Source organism: Chiloscyllium plagiosum, unplaced genomic scaffold (genome assembly GCF_037043375.1).
Source record: "Chiloscyllium plagiosum isolate Xiang-an unplaced genomic scaffold, Cpla_swu_hap1 HiC_scaffold_2, whole genome shotgun sequence".
NCBI classification, from domain to species: Eukaryota; Metazoa; Chordata; class Chondrichthyes; order Orectolobiformes; family Hemiscylliidae; genus Chiloscyllium; species Chiloscyllium plagiosum.
In genome coordinates this window covers 150901203-150915913 of record NW_028270140.1, presented here as the reverse complement: position 1 = coordinate 150915913, position 14711 = coordinate 150901203, and the positions used below count along the sequence as shown (strand labels likewise).

The 14711-nt window shown below is 45.4% G+C and overlaps 1 protein-coding gene across 2 annotated transcripts in view; it reads right to left on the bottom strand.

The window, feature by feature from the left end:
• Nucleotides 1–496: 496 nt before the first annotated feature.
• Nucleotides 497–14711, bottom strand: part of ggt6 (gamma-glutamyltransferase 6) — a 64678-nt gene continuing 50463 nt past the window's right edge. The window contains exons 3-4 of one of the 2 annotated variants that reach the window (XM_043704269.2): nucleotides 13660–13773; nucleotides 498–3296 (exon numbers count right to left, since the gene is read on the bottom strand). In XM_043704269.2, coding sequence (XP_043560204.1) covers nucleotides 2026–3296; nucleotides 13660–13773 — 1385 coding nt within the window. In that variant the 3' untranslated portion in view covers nucleotides 498–2025. Of the gene's footprint in view, nucleotides 3297–13659; nucleotides 13774–14711 lie in introns of both variants that reach the window. The other variant, XM_043704288.2, reaches the window with a different exon arrangement.

The window sequence follows — 14711 nt, the reverse complement described above, 5'->3', positions numbered from 1 at the left end:
TCATTGAAACTTACAGAATACTGAGAGGCCTGGATACAGCGGATATGGAGATGATGTTTTCAGTATTAGAAGGGCACAGCCTCAGAGTGAAGGGTCGACTCTAGAACTGAGGCAATGAGGAATTTCTTCAGATGAGGGTGACAAATCTGTGGAGGCCAAATCACTGAATGTATTTGTAACAGAGATAGATAGGTTCTTGATGAGTGAGGAGATCAAGGGTTACAGAGAGAATGCAGGAAAATTGGGATTGAGAAAAATCTTCATGATTGAATGGAGGAGGCAACTCAGTTGGCAGAATGGTCAAATTCTGCTCCTGTATCCTTTTTTTAAAAATCACTGCAGCTGTCTCCATTAATATCCTCAGATACATCCTATCAGATCCAGGGGACATATTGACCTTTCATCCCATTAGTTTCCCTCGCACTTTTTCTTGAGTGATAGTTACTTTATTTATTTCCTCCACACTACTGCCCCTTGATTATTTAGTGCCTTCTACCATGAAGGCTGATGCAAGGTATTTCTTCGATTCCTCTGCCATCAATAATGCCTTGAATGAAAAAGCTAGCTGCATGTACATACCGTTCCAGGGAGACAACATACATCAGCCTGCGAAGTGCAATCTTTTTAAAATTTAAAACTGAACTGTGGTTATAACTACTCTGACAAAGAGCTTTGACAGCTCGCTGAGGTGATTAATCTTGGACATTATATGCCATCAACATTAACTGGGTCCTGGGAAAAGTGACTACCTGTACTCCTGTTCAATAAAGGTGCAACGTGCACAACGCAAATCAATTGCATTCTGAACCTTCACATTTAAAACAACATTTTAGTATAAAAGAAACATTAGCGCAATGCCAAAGAGCTTGTAGAAAAAAAAGCTTCGACTGAGATGTCTCCATTCACACTTTAATGCAATCCCCTTTATGCAATCTGCCAAAGGAGGTGGGATTTGAAAGCAGTCACGATCAATGCAGTTCAATCCCTGTTCATATCCTCGAGGGAAAATCCAATAAGGACGCATTTACTAGCCCTGCTTGGCCCCAGTGCAATCTGATCTTCCAGGCGAGGCAGAACAAGGCTTGATGGATATATCATCGAAAGGCGCGACTCCTAGCTTAATGCAGTGCAATCAAATCTCTTCAACCAACCACCAGGGAAATACATGAAATACTGAGAGATGAGAGGTCAGTAATCATCATAAAGAGGAAGAGGCACGTTACTGTTTAAATTGGATACCCTCAGTCAGAATGGGTGATGGTCCTGCAGTGTCGAGCCGTGGCATTCCCTGTTGTTAGTTCACATTTGCAGCACTTACACGTTTCGTTTTATTAAAATAATTAAAATAATACATATTTAATTAATGTGGGATTGTTGCATGCAATTCTGCTAGCGTGGGATTAGCAACTGGTTTTATGCAATAAGTTTTTTCAAAATGAATGATCCATAAATTAAAAGACAGATTTACATTTCTGTAGCACCTGGACCTAGCCTCACGATGTATCCAAAGTGCTTTACAACCAATGCAGTGCTGCTGACGCAAAGTCTCTGTTGAAATGTAGAAATTGCAGCAGTTATTTTGTGCACAGCAAGCTCCCACAGAGATCAATGAGTTAAGGGAGAAATAATCTGTTGTCAGTATTGATTAAGGAATAAATACTGGCCAGACACAGGGGACAACTCCCTTGCAGTGCATCAAAACGTGCTCTGATGCTTTTAAATGTACCTGAGAGAGCAGATAGGTTTTGGTTTAATGTCTAAATCAAAAGAAAGGATGTCTGACAAATATGACACGTGCCCCTCAATACTGGAGTGGAGGGCACTAATGAGGAGCCAGAGGGTGACTATACAATTCAATGACGAGAGGAGGTAGCAATCGAGGAATGGCTGGTACCCCAGGAATGGATTTAAGGTGGAACGGGGGAAACTTAAAAACTCCCAAAAGCATTTAGGAGAAGCCAGCTGGAGGGGACAGGGAAGGAGACGTTGTCTGTTCATTCTGAACAGAACAGGAATACCATGGTGTTAATAACCATCAGCATATAGATGTGCTTGCGGTTGTCCAAATGCACTGATGTGGCCCAGGTGGATTCCCACCATTGTGACAGTCACACCTGCTGCAGTTTCATTGACCAGTTCCAGCTCGGGCTCCTCCCGCAACAACAGGGTATAGATTTCAGAATCTCTCTTTAGTCCGGACACCAGCTTGCGCAAGGTTCCTCCCTCTCCGACATTCAGGTAAAAGTGGGGACCAGAGACGGCTTCCTTGGTCGACCTCTCAAAGTAAACTTTGTTCAGCACCATCTGAGCGATGGCAAACGGGACAGAGGATCCTCCCGTACTCACCACGGCCACGAGATCATCCCCGCCCCCAGCGGTCAGCACTGCCGGACAGGCCCAAAGGTGGATGTCAGAGTCCATTCTCCTGGTGAAATCACTGAGGAAAATGCCTGTGGAAGGAGACAGGAACCCCGCCCCGAAGGCACTATTCAGGGAGCCCACCATCGCCAAAATGTTACCAGAATGGTCAATAACCACAACCTGACTGCCGGCCGGAGATGTCTTGTTGGAGGGTTTGTCCTCTCTCTGTTTCTGGCGGCTCCAGGGAGCGGGTGACGGGAAGCTGGATTGGCTCTGGTAAACCCTGCGGGCTGCATCCAGAATATCCCAGTAAGCGGCGGACGCGTTTTCTGAGCCGGAAAGGCTCGAGAGCGAGAGGTTGAGTTGCCCAGCCTGCTTCACGATCCGTGCCAGGATACCCCCCGAAGCAGGAGGGGGGGCTGCGTAGAGTGAGAAACGATCAAGCCCGCTCACCAGGGGGTTGACCAGGGCAGCCCGCTGACCTACGGCAGCCCGCACAAATTCCTGCCGACCCTTCCTCGGTAAGTCTCGGGCCAACCGCCGAGCGAGGGACTCTGGGAAGTTGGCCTCTCCCATCTCTGTGCTGACCCTCTCAAGGACGTCGGCCAGCTTCCCGTTGGTGGTGTTGACCCCTGCTCCTTTCAGCTGCTGTCCCCCGTCACAGAGGATCGGGCACAGGTCAGTCCCCCGTATCGCCGCCTCTTTTGCGGCTCCCGCCAGGACGCGATCGATAGGGAAGCCCTTTCTTGCCAGCTCCACCGGCCGCTGGAACAGCTCGGCCCAGGCCAGGCTGCCGTACTCTCGGTGCAACAGCCGGAGACCCTGGAGGGTTGATGGGATACCGAAGCTCAGGTTCAAGGAGTCCACGGGATAGGCGTTGAGAACCTTCGTCACCCCCAACATTTTGCTGTGGAATATTGCAGAGACAGCACCACCTGCAGCAAAAACACAAGTCGTGAAACTGGACACATGTGACCAAGTCACCCACACTGCAGACGGCAAAACTCCTGCCTCAGAGTCAGAGAGGAAGATAGATTCATGTTCCATTTCACCAACTCGAGTGTGAAAGCTTACTGCCCTCCTGGAAATGTTATCTTGCAAGTGAAAACCGAGGCACAGTCTGTCTTCTCACTTGGACTGAAAGATTCCAAAAATTTTATTTTGTATGATAGCAGGAGAATTATCCTCAACTGGAACAGAGAAAACAGGAGGAGGAGGCCATTCGGCCCTTCGAGCCTGTTCAACCATTTAAAATGAGTGTGGCTGATCATCCAATTCAGTCCCCTGTTCCCACTTTCTCCCCATACCTTTGGATCCCTTTGGAATCGTTATGCATCGAATCCCTACAGTGTGGAAAGAGACCATTTGGTACATCAAGTCTGCACTGACACTTCAAAGTTAAGAGTGTGTTGCTGGGAAAGCACAGCAGGTCAGGCAGCATCCGAGGAGCAGGAAAATCGCATTTCAGGCATAAGCCCTTCATCAGGAATGAGGCTTGTGAGTCAGGACCGACAGATAAATGGGAAGGTTTGGTGTTTGGGGAAAGCTAGCTGAGAAAGTGATAGGTGGATGAAGGTGAGGGAGAAGGTGATAGGTCGTGGGTGGGGTGATAGACAGGAGAGCGGTGCCGTGTTGGAGGCTTGGGACTGGGATAATGTGAGGGGAGGGGAAATGGGAAAGCTGTTGAAATCCACATTTATCCCATGTGGTTGCAGGGTCCCAAGGTGGAATATGAGGCATTCTTCCTCCAGGTGTCGGGTGGTAACTGTTTGGCAGTGGAGGAGGCCCGGGACCTGCATGTCCTTGACGGAGTGGGATGGAGTGTTGAAGTGTTCAGCCTCAGGGCGGTGGGGTTGGTGGGTGCAGGTGTCCCAGAGATGTTCTCTGAAATGATACGAAAGAAGGCGTCCTCACTTCTAAGACCACTCTTTTCCTGTAACCCTGCATTTTTACCATGGTTAATCCACCTAATGTGCACATCTTTAACTGTGGGAGGAAACCAGAGCACCCGAAGGAGAGCCATGCATACATGGGGGAATGCACAATACAGACAGTCACCCGAGGGTGGAATCAAATCAAAGTTTCTGGCACTCTTTAACCCTAATAATTATATCTAATCCCTGAAAACATTTAACGTTTTGGCCTCAACTGCTTTCTATGCCAGAGAATTCCACAGGCTCACCACTCTCTTGGTGAAGACATTTCTCCTCATGCAACCCCAGGCTCTGATCTCCCCAGTCATCAGGAACATCTATCCGGTCGAGCCCTGCTGGAATATTTATGGATATCTATGAAATCCCTCTCATTCTTCTGACCCCCAGTGGATATTGTCTTAACCGATCCAGTCCCTCTGCGTATGTCAATGCTGCCACCCCAGGAATCCATCTGGAGACCTTTGTTGCACTCCCTCCCTGGCCAGAACATCCTCCCTCAGCTACGGAGACCAAAACTGCACACAATACTCCAGGAGTGGTCTCATCCACGCCCTGTATGGTTAGAGCAAGACATCCCTGCTCCTGTACCCGAATCCTTTCACTATGAAGGCCAGCATACCAGTTGTCTTCTGCACCACGTCCCTTATTCCTCAATTAGGAATATCATCTGGGCATTTATCTCACTCTTCATGGGAGCTTGCTGTGCACAAATTGGCTGCCAGCTTTCCCGATATTGATGTGCAGCCACTGTTGCATTAAGTATTTCAAAGGACACTGGAAATTGTGAAAGGTACTATCTAAATAAAAGTTCCTTCCCTTTAAACCATGTTAGTCAAGGCATTGAATAATGAGTATCTTAAACAGATAAAGGGATAAGATCTCAGAGACCCTCAATGGAAACACGGAAACAAGAAGAGAATACTTAACCCCTCAAGTTTCTTCTACAATTTGTTTGAAGCTTTGCTGATCTGCCCCGATTCTCACTGTCTCGTTATACATTCATTGTTAACTCAAGAAATATTTGTTGTGCACAGCCTCGAAAATAACGAGGGTGCAAGTTCCAGATTTCCACAATCATCTGCGTGCAACAGTGCCCGTTCACACATGGAGTTAAATTGAAAAACATATTCTTGGCTCTTTTTTAAATTCAGTCTTTCATGGGACGTGGCAAAACTGATGTTTAATGCCCATTCCTAAGTTTCCCTTGATTTGTGGGGTTGCTTGGCTTCAGTGCTTTGTTGAGACTTTGTCACGATTGATACGACTGAGCGGGAGGGCAAGTTTCAGTTGGCAGCTGAGAGTCAACCAAATTGCAGTGGGTTTGGAATTCTACATGGGCCAGACCAGGTAAGGATGGCAGATTTCCTTCCCTTAAGGTTATTAGTACAACATTGAACATGACAGCACAAGCCCTTTGCCCTCAATGGTTTCACAGGGCAGTACAACAACCTGAAGCCCATTAAACTTACATACTTCCATTCTCTTCCATATGCCTTTCCAATGACCATTTAAATGGCCACGAAGTTGGCGAGTCTACAACTGTTGCAGGCCATGCGTTCTGCACTCCTACTACTGAGTAAAGAAACTACCTCTGACATCTGTCCTATATCTATCACCCCTCAATTTAAAGCTATGCCCCTTTGTGCTAGCCATCACCATCTGAGGAAAAAGGATCTCACTGTCCACCCTATCTAACCCTCTGATTATCTTATATGTCTCAATTAAGTCACCTCTCAAAATCTTCTCTGATGAAAACAGCCTCAAGTCCCTCAACCATTCCTTGTAAGGCCTTGTCTCTATTCCAGGCAACATCCTAGTAAATCTCTTCTGAACCCTTTCCAAAGCTTCCACATCCTTCTTATAATGCTGTGACCAGAACTGTATGCAATATTCCAAATGTGGCCACAAGTGAACCAGATCGGTTTTCATAGCAACCAGTGAACATTTAATGGTCATTATTATTGAGGTTGGCTTTCAATTTTAGAATTATTAATCTAATTCCATGAGTTGTCATAATGGGATTTGAACACATGACCCCCGAGGGCTCTGGACTCCTGTCTCCTCTTAGAATACTTATAAAAGAAGGCCCAAGATTTAAACAGAGTCTGGTTATAACTAAGAAATTTCCCATCTTCTCAGTCCTAAAAGGATAAGGGGGGTATACCTTCTAGGATTGAGATGAGTAATTTCTTCACCAAGAGAATGGTGAACCTGTTCATCCTGAATTGATGGTACAAAGATAAAGAAATACAGATTTAATGTCGTTGCAAAAGATGCAGGACAAATGGGAGGAAATTTTCTTCTTCTGCAAGCAGTGTTAACAAACAAGGTCTTGCAGGTGGTCGAAGTCAGAATAATCACAGGAAACTGAATGGACACTTTAAACTTACAGGGCTCGCGGTGAGAGAATGGGATTCTATTGTTCATCAGGGAGCCAGCATTGACTTGATGGGCCAAACGGTTTCCTGCTATGTTACGAATGACTTTCCGACTCTTTCAGGTCATCCCTCAGTCATCCCTTTTCGAAGTTAAAAGGTGGATTTATAGTGTTTCATACAGTGACTGTGAAAGTCATCGCTTCCCAATTGCTACGACATCAATAAATACTCAGTTGCTGGAAGTGTGTGCCTTCCAGTTTCTGAGTGAGAGATTTAATGTTGACATTAGCGGAGTTCCAATGAAGCTGAACGGTCAAATTCCACAGCTGATTATTAACCATCTTTCTCTCTTCAGCCTTTTCTCACTGATTCTCTCCCTCCCCCAGCTTCCTCCCTGAAACAGACAATTTGTGCATCACCTGCAAACATCTAAGAATCTCCACTCTCCCTACATTTAATCATTGATCTATTCTATTAGCAGTGAGGGACCCAATACTGAACCCTGAAGAATTCTGCTAGAAACAATTACAAAAGTATCCAATGACTTTTGCTTCCTGCCATGTTGCCTCAGAGATTCTAAGCAAATAATCTTGGGGCTGTGGGTGGGCTATTTAACCTTGCAGTCGAGAGTGTAGTGCTAGAAAAGCACAGCAGGTCAGGCAGCATCCGAGGAGCAGGAGAATCGTCGTTTCTGGCGTAAGCCCTTCATCAGGAATCTTATGCCTGAAACATCGATTTTCCTGCTCCTTGGATGCTGCCTGACCTGCTATGCTTTTCCAGTACTACACTCTGGACTTTGAGCACCAGCATCTGCAGTCCTCACTTTCTCCTATTTAAACTTGCAGATAATTGGAGCCTGTATTAACCCCAAATGTACACATAGACTTTCAGGCTCTACATAATAATTGAGACATGATCTGTTAGCCTTCCATCAGTTGCAGTTCCATCAGTTGCAGGAAAACCATTTGGAGTACTGTGTCCAGTTTTCGTCCCCACACCTCAGGAAGGACATACTGGCACTGGAGCGTGTCCAGCGGAGATTCACACGGATGATCCCTGGAATAGTTGGTCTAACATATGAGGAACGGCTGAGGATCCTGAGATTATATTCATTGGAGTTTAGAAGATTAAGGGGAGATCTAATAGAAACTTACAAGATAATACATGGCTTGGAGAGGGTGGACGCTAGGAAATTGTTTCCGTTAGGCGAGGAGACTAGGACCCGTGGAAACAGCCTTAGAATTAGAGGGGGTAAATTCAGAACAGAAATGCGGAGACATTTCTTCAGCCAGAGAGTGGTGGGCCTGTGGAATTCATTGCCGCAGAGTGCAGTGGAGGCTGGGATGCTAAATGTCTTCAAGGCAGAAATTGATAAATTCTTGATATCACAAGGAATTAAGGGCTACGGGGAGAATGCGGGTAAGTGGATTGAAATGCCCATCAGCCATGATTGAATGGCGGAGTGGACTCGATGGGCCAAATGGCCTTACTTCCGCTCCTATGTCTTATGGTCTTATAATACAAATCTATAATAGAAGGATCTGTAATAGAGATGGGCCCTGGTTGACAGTGATTTGATTTGTGTTTGCGGAATGTGACGATGCTATGGCTTTAAGAGGTGTGTTTTGTGTCCTGGTTTCGTTTAGAGAGAGATTGGGGAACAGGTGCTGAGTAGTTTATGAGTAATGATAAACAATTTGTGAAGCATTGGGTTTTCTTCTTTGAAAGTTGGAACAATAAAAGCAGCCTGAATGGGTGTGATCGAGCTCTCATGGAACCAGGGACTTTAGGTTTCGTTTTCAGCAGTTGCTGTTGGGGTCTTGAAGAAGTGGAAGCTATTTCTCTCTCTCTCTCTCTCTCTCTCTCTCTCTCGATCACAGTCAAAAGCTGCAGATTCTTTTCTTGGGCTGTTGGATTGCATGAGAGACAAAATCAGTTTTTATGAATTTACCTTTTGCCAAGGATGTGTTTATGAGATGTCACGATACTGGAACAAGGTTAAAAAATCACACAATGCCAGGTTATAGTCCAACAGGTTAATTTAGAAGTACTAGCTTTCAGAATGCTGCTCCTTCATCAGGTAACTAGTGGAATAGGATCATATTGGAACAGTTATTTAGTTAGTTAGTAAGTTTTCCAATAGAGTTAAGTTAATCCAAGTCCTTCTTTCTTTTGTTGTATTGTTAGTATAGTGTTTGAATAAATTGTGTTTTGCTTAACATTGAATAATTTGAGCAATTGAATTTCATCTGGAACACAGCACTTCCCTCTTTAAAATAAGAGAGTCTGGGCTTTCTTCTCAATATATTTTGAGGGGGTCTGGTCTGGTGCATAACAGGAAACTAAACTTTTTTGAAGATGTTACTAATGAAACTGATAAAGGAATGGTAATGGATTTTGTATGCTTAGCTTTTCAAAAGGCTTTTAAGTCATGCACAGGAGGCTAGTTAGAAAGATTACAGCACACTGGATAGGAGGTAGTGTACTGGCATGGAAAAATGATTGACTAACAGATAGAAAATAGAGTGTAAGAATAAATGGCTATGTTAGGGCGGCACGGTGGCACAGTGGTTCAATTCCCGCCTCAGGCGACTGACTGTGTGGAGTTTGCACATTCTCCCCGTGTCTGCGTGGGTTTCCTCCGGGTGCTCCGGTTTCCTTCCACAGTCCAAAGATGTGAATTGGCCATGCTAAATTGCCCGTAGTGTAGGTGAAGGGGTAAGTGTAGGGGTCTGGGTGGGTGGTGGGTCGGTGTGGACTTGTTGGGCCGAAGGGCCTGTTTCCACACTGTAGGTAATCTAATCTAATCTATTCTAAAATTAGTGGGATACCCCAAGGATCAGTACTTGGCTTCTAGCTGTTCACTGTACATATAACATATATATAAATGATTTGAAGTTGGGGATGTAATATTTCCAAATTTGCAGATGATACGAAGTGACGTGGGAATGTGTGTTATATCAAACTTCAAGAGGACTTGGATAGGTTTAATGAATGGACAAGAACATAGTAGATGACACATAATGTGGAAATATGTCAAGTTATTCACTTCAGTAGGAGAAACAGATGTGCACAGTATTTCTTAAACTGTAAGAGGTTAGAATGTGTAGAGGTACAAACCCAACGACTCCCACAGCTACCTGGATTACACCTCTTCCCACCCTACCTCTTGCAAAAATGCCATCTCGTATTCCCAATTCCTCCGCCTCCGCCGTATCTGCTCCCAGGAGGACCAGTTCCACCACAGAACACACCAGATGGACTCCTTCTTTAGAGACCGTAATTTCCCTTCCCATGTGATTAAAGATACCCTCCAACGCATCTCATCCACATCCCGCACCTCCGCCCTCAGAACCCACCCCTCCAACCGTAACAAGGACAGAACGCCCCTGGTGCTCACCTTCCATCCTACCAACCTTCGCATAAACCAAATCATCCGCCGACATTTCCGCCACCTCCAAACAGACCCCACCACCAGGGATATATTTCCCTCCCCACCCCTTTCCGCCTTCCGCAAAGACCGTTCCCTTCGTGACTACCTGGTCAGGTCCACGCCCCCCTATAACCCACCCTCCCATCCTGGCACTTTCCCCTGCCACCGCTGGAACTGTAAAACCTGCGCCCACACCTCCTCCTTCATCTCTATCCAAGGCCCTAAAGGAGCCTTCCACATCCATCAAAGTTTTACCTGCACATCCACTAATATCATTTATTGCATCCGTTGCTCCCGATGCGGTCTCCTCTACATTGGGGAGACTGGACGCCTCCTAGCAGAGCGCTTTAGGGAACATCTCCGGGACACCCGTACCCCTTCACCACCGTTCCCTCACCACCAGACGCCTGGGGGAAGAACGCCTCATCTTCCGCCTCGGAACACTTCAACCCCAGGGCATCAATGTGGACTTCAACAGTTTCCTCATTTCCCCTTCCCCCACCTCATTCTAGTTCCAAACTTCCAGCTCAGCACAGTCCCCATGACTTGTCCGGACTTGTCCTACCTGCCTATCTCCTTTTCCACCTATCCACTCCACCCTCTCCTCCCTGACCTATCACCTTCATCCCCTTCCCCACTCACCCATTGTACTCTATGCTACTTTCTCCCCACCCCCACCCTCCTCTAGCTTATCTCTCCACGCTTCAGGCTCACTGCCTTTATTTCTGATGAAGGGCTTTTGCCCGAAACGTCGATTTCGAAGCTCCTTGGATGCTGCCTGAACTGCTGTGCTCTTCCAGCACCACTAATCCAGAATCTGGTTTCCAGCATCTGCAGTCATTGTTTTTAACCTAGAGGTACAAATAAACCTAGGTGCCCTTGTCAATAAGTCACTGAAGGCTAACATGCAGATTCAGGAAGCTGTTAGCAAGGCGAATGGAATGTTAGATTTTATCGCAAAAGGATTTGAGTACAGGAGGAGTGTGGTGTTGCTTCATAGAAGCAGAGAAGACAGGAGTAAGAGTAGACCATTCAACCCCTCAAGGCTGCTCCACCATTCATAAGACTATGGCTGATCATCCACAATACTCTAATCCCACACTCCCCCAATATCCTTGATCCCTTTAGCCACAAGAGCTATATCCACCTCCTTCTTAAAAACACGCAATGGTTTTGACTCTATCACTTTCTGTGGCAGTGAATTCCACACGCTCACCACTCTCTGGAGGGAATAAAGTTCTCATCTCAGTCCTAAAATGTTTACACCTTATTTTTAAACGATGATGCCTGGTTCTGGACTCCTCCATCATTGGGAACATCCTTCTTGCATTTATCTGATCTTGTCCTGTTAGAACTTTATAGGTTTCTATGAGATCACCCTCGTCCTTCTAAACTCCAGTGAACACAATACTAACCAATTGAATTGCTCCTCATACAACAGCCCTGCCATCCCAGGAATCGGTCTGGTAAACCTTTGCCGCACCCCCTCTGAAGCAAGAACATTCTTCCTCAGATAAAGAGACCAAAACTGGACACTATATATTCCAAGTGCGGGCTCACCGAGGCCCTGTACAAGTACTGCAAGACATCCTTGTTCCTGTACGCGAATCCTCTTGCCAAGAAAGCCAGCATACAGTTTGTCTTCTTTACCATCTGCTGCCCCTCCATGCTTACTTTCAGTGATTGGTGTACAAGGACACCCAGGATTCATTGACCAGTCCTACTCTCAATTTACAGCCATTCAAATAATAACCTGCATTCTTATTTTTGCAACCAACACACACTCTGTCTATAGGAGCTTAAATAAACTGCACCTACAGCACAGTGTGTAGTTTTGGTCTCTTTATCTCAGGAAGGACATTATTTCCAGAGAGCGAGCAGAGTGAAGGTTCACCAGACTTGTTCCTGGGGTGGGGGACTGTCCTATGGAGAGCAATTGGGCAAACTGGGCAAGTATTCTCAGAAGTTGTGAAGAATGAGAGATGATCTCATCAAAACTTACAAAATACTTAAAGGGATTGACAGGGTAGATGCAGGTTAGATATTTCCCCTGACTGGGAATCTAAAGCCAGGGACCACAATTGAAAAAATAAGGAGGATGCCATTTAGATTCAAGATGAGGAGAAAATAGGCCATTCTGCCTGTGGAGAATTCAAATGTGAATTTACTCAGTAGGTTGTGAATCTTTGAAATTTGCTACCACACAGTGCTATGAAAGCTGAGTCTTTGAGACTTTTAAGGTAAAGATTATAGATTTCTGATTACTGATGGTGTACAGGATTACAGGGATGAGGGTGGGGAAAGTGTATCAAGCAACCACGATCACACTGAATGGCAGGTCAGGCTCTACAGGCAGAATGGCCTATGCTTTCCGATGGCTAAACCTACGTTATCCATTCAGAAGTTAACTTAAATAATCTTCACTGTCACCCTGGATAGAATCAACTAGCGACTCCAACCATGCCTATTTCTGGTCAGGCTTGGATGTGACCATAGGAAGCATAGTTAGTAAGTTTCCAGATGACACCAAAATTGGAGGGTGTCGTGGACAGTGAAGAAGGCTACCTCAGATTACAACAGGATCTTGATCAGATGGGCCAATGGGTAGAGGGGAGTTTAATTTAGATAAATGTGAGGTGCTGCATTTTGGAAAGGCAAATCAGGGCAGGACTTATACACTTAATGGTAAGTTCCTGGTGAGTGTTGCTGAACAAAGAGGCCTTGGAGTGCAGGTTCATAGTTCCTTGAAAGTGGATTCACAGATAGATGGGATAGTGAAGAAGGCATTTGGTATGCTTTCCTTTATTGGTCAGAGTATTGATTATAAGAGTTGGGAGGTCATGTTGCAGCTGTACAGGACATTGGTTAGGCCATTTTTGGAATATTGTGTGCAGTTCTGGTCTCCCTCCTTTAGGAAGGATGTTGTGAAACTTTAAAGGGTTCAGAAAGGTTTTACAAGGTCAGAGGAATTGAGCTATAGGGAGAGGTTGAATAGGCTAGGGCTGTTTTCCCTGTAGCTTCAGAGGCTGAGAGGTGACCTTATAAATTCATGAGGGGCATGGTTAGGGTAACTAGACAAGGTCTTTTCCCTGAAGTCGAAGAGTTCAGAACCAGAGGCATGGGTTTAGGGTGAGAGGGGAAAGATTTAAAAGGGACTTAAGGGGCAACACTTGGATGCAGAGGGTGGTGTGTGTGTGGAATGAACTACAAGAGGAAGTGGTGGAGACTGATACAATTACATTTAAAAGGCATCTGAATGAGTAGGTGAAGAGAAACAGCTTTGAGGCCAAATGCTGGCAAATGGGACTACATTAATTTAGGATATATGGTCGGCATGGGCGAGTTGGACCGAAGGGTCTGTTTCCATGCTGCACATCTCTACAACTCTTAAGGAATAGATATATTGAGGTTTGATATCAGAGAGGCATCAAGGAATTCACTGGCTCAGACAGTAAGCATCTCTAAATCCATGCACCAGCAGGACCCCCACCACACCCTCCCTGAAACAGAAACTCCACATTGCCCATTATCAGTTCCCTCGAGCCTCACGGACCTATTCCGGTACTGTGTGGATGCACCACTCCCAAACACAGCATTGCTGCAACTCCAGCATCGACTGCATTCCCACCTTCAATCAGGATCTCCTTCGCAAAGCTGGAGCAGATTTCTTCATGGTGTAGGAAAGAAACAGATGGCATTCAATTAGTACAGTGCTCACCACCGAGCATTCCAGAAATAACCATTTTTGCAAGTTAGAATTTATGACCTGAAGGAGACAGTAAACAGAAGAGGTTGGCAGGGAGTGATTGCAATAATAACTATACACCTACAAACTAATCAATAGATCACATTATTGGAATCTCCGGCAATGAAAGATGCTTATCTCCAGCTCACTGCCACAGAACAGCACAGCATGAGAAATGGTCATTTTTCATTTCCATTATATATAATATTGTTCAAAAAGGACTGAAAGATGCTACTTAACTGGGTTGAGCAGTTGGAGGATGTTATGTGATGAACCTTCAGCAATACATCCAGGTTTGGGAGCTCCCTGGGTGGTATTATCACTAGGTAATCAATCCAGATTTGTTCTGAGGACCCAGGTTCGAATGCTGTCTTGGCAGATGGTGGATTGTGAGGTGGATAAAAATCTGGAACTAGAAGTCAATTGTCAGAAAAACCTATTTGGTTCACTAATGAGATTTAGAGAAGGAAATTTGCTGTTGTTCTCTGGTCTGTCTCACACGCAAGTCCAGACCCACAGCAATATGCTGCCCTCTGGGCAATAAATGCCGATCAAGCCTGTGAATGAATGAATAAAATTTGGCTGATGAGCTTGAGGGACTGGGATCTGGAAAGGCTCACAGAGTTGCATAAAGTCATTGTAGTCTTTTTGAGTCCAGGTTTCGGTCAGATGCACTGTGTGGGTCTGAATGTTAACCTGTAGACCTGAGGAGGCGACTTGAAATGATTTTGTGGGATCACATGTCACTAACTGCAAACACCTCTGTAACTTCACAAGACATCAAGAGATGGGGTAGCACAAAAAAAGTGCTTTTGTACTTCCCATACTGGATTGATCACTGCACAACATTTAACACACGT